The sequence below is a fragment of the Peromyscus californicus genome, unplaced genomic scaffold (assembly GCF_007827085.1).
Source record: "Peromyscus californicus insignis strain IS unplaced genomic scaffold, ASM782708v3 Scaffold_6__1_contigs__length_162567912, whole genome shotgun sequence".
Classification (NCBI taxonomy): domain Eukaryota; kingdom Metazoa; phylum Chordata; class Mammalia; order Rodentia; family Cricetidae; genus Peromyscus; species Peromyscus californicus.
Genome location: NW_026294584.1, coordinates 97,590,974 through 97,600,248, shown reverse-complemented (window position 1 = coordinate 97,600,248; position 9,275 = coordinate 97,590,974). Strand labels below are relative to the sequence as shown.

The following is a 9,275-nucleotide window of genomic DNA, read 5'->3' as shown; positions in this document are numbered from 1 at the left end:
GTTGGCACAGGTGAAGCAGGGGTCCTCAGCCAACCAGGTGCACTAACGCAGAACTGGTATAGAAGTGCCACAAGGGGGCAGCACAACACCAGAGTTTCTGACAGGTTGCAGGGACAGCAGCCTTCCTGCCTTTCCTATTGGCACAGGTGGGGGTCTCCATGCTCTCCAAACCTTCCTCCTGACTGCCCCCCACAGGATCAACAGGGAGTACTACTCACACAGCTCCCCAGCGCCTCCCACAGGGCCAGCAGAAAGTATTTGTTGAATAGCTCTTCAGTGCTGTGCACAGGGGATGAACTCAATGCTCAGGCCAGTTCCAGATGTGAGTCACAGGGAAAAAAATTACTGCACTGCACATCTAGATGCCCGACTTTCTTCTCTCTATCAGAAAGGTCTTCTGATTCACACGGAATAGGTGGTTGTTATGGGCTGCCATGTCACTGTTTTCTCAGATTTGGGCATTAAGATTTCGGGTGAGGGGTTGTTTGCTTTTAAAATAGCGTCATTCCTTCTAGACTGACCTCCAACTCTCCATGTTGGAAGATGACCTTGACCACCTGATCCTCTTGTCTCCACCCTCCAATACTGGGATTCCCAGCATGCTCCATCTGGTTTTATTTTATGCTGGGCAAGAACCCAGGGCCAAGAACCAGTGTGCATGCAAGGCACACGGAACACTAGTCCTGTTGTTCACCTTCTGTGTTAGAGAGAGAGAGAGAGAGAGAGAGAGAGAGAGAGAGAGAGAGAGATATTGAGAGAGAGAGAGAGAGAGAGAGATCTCACAGTGTCACCAAAGCTAGATAGACTGCTGCTCCTTATATAGCCCAGGCTGGCCTTGAATTTATGGCTAGTCTCCTGACTAAGCCTCCAGAGTCCTGGGATTATAAGCATACACCTTCACCCTGGCTAGTCTTAAGAAAAATGCACAAACTCCCTAGAACTGGCTAAATGTGAGGGGTGTGAGATCTCCCGAGGGGTGAGGGGACTAAACCTTCAAGCAGTGGGGGTGAGGCTCCATCTCATAGTGTCATCAGCTGCAGTTCTGGACATGGGCTGGTTGAGGCTTGTGCCTTCCATCCTGTCCCACGGAGCTGCATAGAGAGTTAGATGAGACCAACTTGAGGGCCGCTAGTCAGAACATCCTTCAAAGCTGCCCGGCTACACAGGGGACAGTCCAGGGACTGCTGCATACTGACCTGAGTGTCCTTGAGAGGGCATGGGGTGGGACAGCCTCCTTTCCCCCCCTCCTGCCCAGATCACAGCTCACCAGCTTCAGAAGAAGAGCAGCATCCGGATACAGCTCATGTTTGTGGCACTCCAAAAGACTCTCAATAAAAAGACTAGGTCATCTAGAAAGGTTAAAAGAAAAAGAGAGCGGAAAAAATTCAGGGTCAATGTTGTAGATCTGTAATTCCATCAGGAGGTCTTCCTCAGCTACATAGTGAGTCCCAGGCTAGCCTGAGCTACAGGTGTGACTCAGCTCTTGCCCGGCATGCAGGGGGCCCTGGGTTTGGTCCCCAGGACCAAATAAACCAGGCTTGGTGGGGAATTCCTGTAGTCCCTACATTTGGTAGGTGGAGGCAGAGGATTAAAAGTTCAAGGTCATCCACCGCTACATAGATAGTTTAAAAAACAAAACCCCTCAAATGCACTAAGACCAGGTGCACACCTGGATCCCCTCCAATCAGTTGGCTGAGGGCAGGAGGGTCTCCAGTCCTTGGCAGCCTGGACTACAGACAGAAAACCAGAGTCAAAACAAGAGGAGAGAAAAAAATGAGAGGATTCCTCATTAGAGGGGACTGGTAGTTATGTCACCGTGGGGTTTAAGAGTCATGTGCTTTGGCAAAGAAAAGAAAAGGCCATGAGTATAAGGAATAGACAGTAGTGAGGGGGAACAGGTAAGGACAGGGTTGGAGAACTCTGCACAAAGAGTGTGTGTGTTTGTGCATGATGCATGCGTGACCACAGGTGTGTGTGTGTGTGTGTGTGTGTGTGTGTGTGTGTGTGTGTGTGTGTGTATGTGTGTGTGTGTGTGTGTGTGTGGATGTGTCTGTCTGTCTGTTCTAACCCTTTGAGCACACATGTAGACCAGGAATACTCATCAGATGCTTTTGCACCTTAATTCTTTTTGTTTGTTTTTGAGACAGGGTTTCTCTGAGTTTACCTGGCTGTCCTGGAGCTGGCTCTCTAGACCAGCTGTCCTTGAACGCACAGAGATCTGCCTGCCTCTGCCTCCCAGCCCTGGGATTAAAGGGGTATTCCACCACCACCGGGCTTTCACCTTCATTTTCGAGACAGGGTGTCTTTTTTTTTTTTTTTTAAGGTTTATTTTATTTTTATTATGTATACAGTGTTCTGCCTGCATGTGTCTTTGCAGGCCAGAAGAGGGCACCAGATCTAATTGCGGGTGGTTGTGAGCCACCTTGTGGTTGCTGGGAATTGAACTCAGGACCTCTGGAAGAGCAGTCAGTGCCCTTAACCTCTGAGCCATCTCTCCAGCCCCGAGACAGGGCGTCTCACTGACCTCAGGCCAGCAAGCTCCCACACTCGCCTCTCTTCAGCACCAGGCCTCAGGTGACATAAGGACACGGCCACATCCTGTTTTCACACAGTCCTTCCTTTCTCTGTGGCGCTTTAGCCATTCCCCCATCTCCCCAGCCCGGGTCCAGCTCTGAGAGTTCAAAATGTTCAGAATTTCCATGTTCTTTTTGAGATGGGATTCCACTCAGCCTGCAACTCACTCCTGCCTATACTGCCCTTGAGCTTTTCATACTTAACAGGGCAGAGTGGCTCAAAACTGGAATTTCTGCCTTGGGGAGTTAGAGACAAGAAGATGAGGATCCTGCTCAAGGTCATCTTTGGCTACAGAGTGGTCTGCCTGGGATATATGAGACTTTGACTGAACCACAAATGCTAACAGTGTTCCAGTGCACCTAAGAGGAACTGAGGCAGCAGGATCCTCAGGAATTTAAAGCCAGTCTGGACTACATACTGAATTCAGTCGAGCCTGAGTTATAGGGCAATACTCTGTATAAACACATAAACCAGCAGAGGAGCTGGGCGGTGGTGGTGCACGCCTTTAATCCCCGAACTTGGGAGGCAGAGCCAGGCAGATCTCTGTGAGTTCAAGGCCAGTCTGGTCTACAGAATGAGATCCAGGACAGGCACCAAAGCTGCATAGAGAAACCCTGTCTCCAAAAACAAACAACACACAGACAAACAAACAAAATAGCAGATGAAAACAGTTTGTAGCAAAGTAGACAGAACCAAATGTCTGAAAATAAAATGGAAGTGTGCGTGTGACACCTTAATACACCTGTCAGGGAATGAAAGCCAATTTCCATCTTTGGTTGTAGGTGGAGTGTGTTTCCTTAGCATGCTTCTGTGAGACTGTTATTATTAGGGTGGGTCATTCAAGGTTTTATATGTATTATTTTTTGGTTGGTCGGTTTTAATATCATGTATCTCTTTCAATCAATTGCAATTTTTATTTCATGTTTGCATTTTGGGTTTGCTGTTTATAGCAATCTTCAGTGTTTGGTGATTCTCTAGGGGGTCCAAGTTTAAGACAGAACAGCTGACCTGCCTGGAAGTTGTTCGTGTAGAAGAGAGACAGAGAGAGAAAGAGACACACAAAGACAGAGACAGAGACAGAGATACTCACCAGTGCCTTTATATTTCTGGGGATGGGGGCAGGAGAACAATACAGTTGTCTTAGGGGGATCACAATGTGAGAGGACAGATCTCCCTCCCACATTGGCCAGAGTTGCCTGAGAAGTCCTCCTCAGTTTTTTCTGAGCAGATCCAGTGGCTGAGGCCAGCAAAGGATCCTTTGCAATGTACTTTCCCAGAGTTGTTGTCGGTGGGTTGAGAAGCATGGGGTTCTGGGGTGCTCTTCCCACCCCAGAGTGGAATAAGGTTCTCTTTTCTTTTCAGATTGAGCACATTAAAATGTCTGTCCTAGGAGCTTAGTGGTGCTCAGAGGACAGAACAGATGTGGCAGATGTGTTCTCCTAGTGCTGGAACACTATCAAGACACGCTGTTGGACACAGAAGCCAGCAGAGCATGATTATCATCCCAGGACCCTTGTTTCCATGTCACATTAGGGAGACACATAGACAGATGTACCATCCACATCAGTCACACAGACTTTTCTGTGTCTCATGCTGTGGCATGTTGGCACCGTCTAAGCAGAAAGAATAAACGAGATGAGACCTTACCAATGTGACTGTGGGATGGACAGGGGAGGCTTCCAGGAAACTCGCCCAAAGGATGTGCAAAAGCCTGCTTACCTGTATAAGAACAAGTGACCTTAGGGATATGGCCCTCTGAGTGCAGACTTGGGCTGGCACGAGGCAGAGCCCACAGCAGGTTGCTGCCGCCTCATAAGGGTTCCTGTTTCGATCCATATCACGACACCTATCACTGCCTCTTGGTGTGGCACGTGGTGGTGAGTGTGAAATCCAGTTCCCAATGGGAATGGTGGCCTTGAAGGAGCAAGCATGGAGAGGCAGCGGGTGAGTAACTAGAAGGCAGAGTTGGTGGAGAGAGAAGACTCAGCCGGCCCTGGAGTCACTCCCCAGTAGAGATTGTCCCAAGCTTTGCTCTGAGTTGGGTCTGAGGACTCAAGCAATGTACCTTGCTGTGATGACTTTTGGGGGTTCTTGCAAAAGGTTGGCAGGAGGCTACCTGTAGCATGAATCTTAAAGAGTCTTATTAATAAAAACAAACCCAGAGCCAGGTATTGGGGTGAATGCTGGAAGATCAGAGAAGCAGAACAAGCCACAGCTACCTCGCCTTGCCAGTTCCTCAGCTGATCCCGTTTCCTCAGACTGGCAGCCTCTGAGTTCTCATCCAAATAGATCTCAGCTGATCTGTTGCTGAAAAGCCTAAAAGCTTAACCTGCCTAGTTCCTGGCCCTCATGCCTTATATACCTTTTTGCTTTCTGCCATCACTTCCTGGGATTATAGGCTCACTTTCCGGGATTAAAGGCGTGAGTCACCATGCCTGGCTGTTTCCAGTGTGGCTTTAAACTCACAGAGATCCAGATGGCGTGTGCCACCATTTTTTGGGCTCTATGTCTGGTGGCTGTTCTGTTCTCTGACCCAGATAAGTTTATTAGGGTGCACAATATTTTGGGGAACACAATATCGCCACAGCTACCCTCTATTGGAGCCCTACAGGGCTGCTTGCTGGTCACATTCTGAACCTGGGAACCCGTTTTAGGGCAGGTAGTTCAGGCTGACTAGAAATACTCTCCCTGGGGAGAGAAGTCTCACCTCATGGATAAGACCATGTTCTCTGCCCAGAGACAGAGAGCAGAGGACAGTCACTACCCAGAGGGCCATCTCTGATGTTTAGCCAGGCAGGGGGAGAGGGCAAGGGGCTATTGTTCCATGAGACATCTTAGGGCCCCTTTGCACCTCAGCCCTCCCCTCTGAGCAAGACCCTGTGAAAAGTCTGTCCTTCCTGCCTGGGATTTTACCTGGAGAGATCTGCGCTGGGGTGGACAGCTCTCCTTCCGCAGGAGGGGCCTGTGTCCACACTGCCTCCCGGACATCTGGCCTGGCTCCCCATGGGGCTGTCCGATTCTCAGCCAGATGGGTCCCCAACCTGTGGCTCACAAGCCATGGAGCTGGGGCTTGACCTCTTGAGGACTTCAAAGCAGAAAGACACAGGAAGGAGACTCTTAGTGGCTTTGGAACACACAGGACTTACTGTGCTGGCCCTGCAGTGTCTAAGCACCCCACTGGTCCTCCATGGGATCTTTGCCTCCTTTGGCCTTGCCCCGCCTCCTGCTCTCCCTGCTCTCATCAGCATCTCTGCTGTCCACTTGTAGCTCAAAAAGCCTGAGGTCACACTTGAGGGGATTCTCTGGGATTGGTCTCTCTGAGGTGACAGGTTGTTAAGTTCACGAGTGTGCCACGAGTGGGCACAGGCATCATTTATCACAAGGGACAGGAGGAGAAGCACAAATAAAATGAAGTAAGTGTACCCACCTGGTTCTGGGGGCGACTCCATGATCCCTTCCCTTTGGAGCCAGGTTGTTTCAGGAGGCATGGCCTCTCTCTGCAGGAGGCAGGCAGCAGCAGCAGCAGAGGTTTCTGAGGCAGTTCATGATTGTTTTCTTGACCCTCTTCCAGCTGTGGCGCCTCCAGGTTCGGGAAGAAGCTGGGCCTGCATCCTGGGACTGGCCATGGGTGATGGCCACTTCCTGGGTCATGGCCACATCCAGAGTGATAGCCTCTTCCTGGGTCTCAACTTGGGTCATGGTGGCTTCTGGGATGATGTTTGCCTCCCGAATGATGGCCTCTACGATCATGATGTTCATTTCCTGTGATATGGCTTCATCCTGGAACATGGTCCCTTCAAGGTTCATGGTCATTTCCCGGGTCAAGATAGCATCATGGGTGATGGCCTCATTCTGGGTTATGGTCTCTTCCTGCAATGTATCCTGAGAAGAGGAGCCTGTGGGGGTTAAATAGTGAGATGCCTCCTGGGAGCTCCAGAGTTCCTCTTGGGGACTGCAGGAGGACATGTTGTCTGTGTCACCTCTAGTCTCACTCTGGTGTGGCGTAGGAGAGGATGTGTCCAGAAAGAGAGGTGGCTGGACACTGGCCATGTGATCACCGAATGACCTAATCTCGGACTGTGTGAAATACTCAATGCTTTCCAGGCTGCTGCTTGTGAAGGAATCAGTCATAGGACAGAACAGGTGGGATAGATAAGGATAGATCCTCTCTGGCTGGCAGAACAGAGCGGCAGGCATGCTGTGACTTGTGCCACCCTGCCTGACATTCTTCTCATCTTTCTCCTTGGTCTTAGATGGCAAGGTGAAGGTGGGGGGAGCAGGCTCGGTAGCTCTCCCTAAGGACACAGGGAAAGTGCGAAGATCTGCCAGGTTGAGGACAAGGCCTGGCTGCATGGCTCTCACGGTTTTCTCCTGGTGATGGTAGCAGTCTCCCCCAGGTAACTGGTGCTGTAGAATTAGGTAAGTGGCCATCACCTGGTTGTATTTCTGGTCTCTCAGAGACTCAACGATTTCTTCAGATTTGTACCCCATGACTGTCATGGCCTTGACAATGCTAGGGCTCGGGGTGCCTGGGAGAGACTGGGTGGAAGTAGGTGGTGAACGAGCCTCACTCTTCCTGACCATGGGGCGCCTCATGATTTGGCCTATGGTGGGCCTCCTGCTAGGGTTGATGATCAGCAGTTCGACGATGACATTGAAAATGTCGATGGAAACATGTGGAGGCACCTTGAAGTTTGCGGCAAGGATCTGCTGTTTCACCCCTGCAACAGAGCTAGCTCTGAAGGGAAAGTGCCCGGCGACCATGAGGAAGAGGAGCACACCTAAACTCCAAATATCAGTGGCACGGCCATCATAGGCCTCCTCTCCAAAGAGTTCCGGGGCACAGTAATATAGAGTACCACAGAAACCACTAAACTTCTGCTCAGGGATGACCTTAGCCGAAAGGCCAAAATCGCCCAACTTGGCATTACCCCTGCAGTCCAGGAGGATGTTCCCAGCCTTAATGTCTCTGTGAGCAATAGAGTTATCGTGACAGTACTGCACTGCATGCAATATCTGGATAAACAACCTTCGAGCCTCGCTCTCCTCTAAGGACCCCAGTTCCAGGACGTGATGCAGGAGGTCTCCCTCTGATGCATGCTCCATCACCAGGTAGGTGGTCTCCCTGGTCTGGACCACATGAAACAATTTAATGATGTTGGCGTGGGCAAGGGATTTCATGATGTTGACTTCACTGTTGATAAATGAGGCATACTTCTTCTTGTTTCTAAGAATTTTTACAACCACACAGGATACTGTGGGCACGTGAAAGGCCAATTTGACCTCTGAAAACAGTCCTTGGCCCAGGGTCATCATCATCTTATAGTCAGCGGTGAAGGTCTCCTCAGCAGAGCAGTGGGCCTCCCTGCCCTGCTCCATGGTCAGGTCCTCGTTGATATTGCTAGAACCAAACCCTCAATGGGGAATTTTCTACAGTCCAAATCAGGCCCAGACTGTTTATAAATACACATTCCTACATCCAAAAGGAAAAGAAAGTCAGAGATACTTTAGACAACCTCACCGGGACTCAATGCTCAGGAAGAGAAGAAAGCACCTTCCAAAGCAGCAGACAGCAGAATAAGACACAGATTGGATTGTTAGGAATCAGTCAGAAACAGAGAATAAAACAAGGGGTCACAGAAGCTAAGAGCCATTTCTTGGGAAGGATAATCATCCTCTTACCCGAACTCAGCACTCACTGAGAGAGAAGGCACTAATAAAATCAGGTGCAAGAGCAGTTGATATGACAACAGACACCCCCTAACCCAGAGTGCCCGGGTAGGCAGATGGCTCAGGAGTTCAGAAGACCTGTATGTGGTTCTTAGGACCCAAGTCAGGCTGCTCACAACTACCTTAACTCCAGCTCTAGGTGAGCCTACACCTCTGGCCTCTGAGGGCATCCATACATATGCATGCATGTGCCCATGTGGGCAGACTTGCACAGACATATGCACACTCAAGGGTGCCAACACGCACACTCACAGGTAGTACAAATAACTTAAAATACTGATACTTTTTGTATTATTTCTTTTCTATGACCTAGAAGGCCCGAAGTGGTCATCAGATCCCTTGGAAGTGGAGTTTCAGGCAGTTATGGTGTGTCATGGGAGTGCTGGGAGGCAAACCTAGGTCTTCTGTAAGAACAGTACGTGGTCCTATCTGCTGGGCCATCTCTCAAACCTACCCCACCCCAATATTAGTCTGTGTTTTAAACCCAGAGGGTTCTTCTCATTGATTGGAAAATGTGGATGAAATTGAGAAATTTCTAGATACAAATTCAACTTTAGAAGAGATGATAAACAAAAAGGTTGAAGTATTTATGAAAAATGACTCTGCACAGAAAAGCCCAGGACCAGGCACTTACTGATGAGTCATTCCAGCCCCTAAAGAACAACAAATGTCAGCACTTCTCCAAACTGCACAAAACAGAAAGGACTTAACAGTTCCAAACTCATTCATGCCAAAGCCAGGGAAGGACACTATTAAGAAAAAAAAGGCTGTTTCCATGATGAACATGGATGTGAAAGTCCTTAATAATAGTACTAATACTTCTCACCAAATTCCACAACACATTAATAAGGCCATACTTGATGGTTAAAACACACTCACAAGGATCCTTGCAAGGATTGCTCTGCATGCTTAGAGGACAAACGACACAATATAGAAACGGAATGAAGGGCAAGAGTGCCACGGTCAAGCCA

General features: G+C 49.3%; 1 protein-coding gene across 1 annotated transcript; it reads right to left on the bottom strand.

The window, feature by feature from the left end:
* Positions 1 to 6,051: 6,051 nt before the first annotated feature.
* Positions 6,052 to 7,953, bottom strand: LOC128099704 (sperm motility kinase 2B-like). The gene has a single exon (XM_052721538.1). The coding sequence runs from the start codon at positions 7,951 to 7,953 to the stop codon at positions 6,052 to 6,054; it is 1,902 nt and encodes a 633-aa protein (XP_052577498.1).
* Positions 7,954 to 9,275: the final 1,322 nt, after the last annotated feature.

Bases quoted from the DNA above. Each gene is read 5' to 3' on its own strand.
- LOC128099704 (XM_052721538.1), bottom strand. From the start codon at position 7,953: ATGGAGCAGGGCAGGGAGGCCCACTGCTCTGCTGAGGAGACCTTCACC.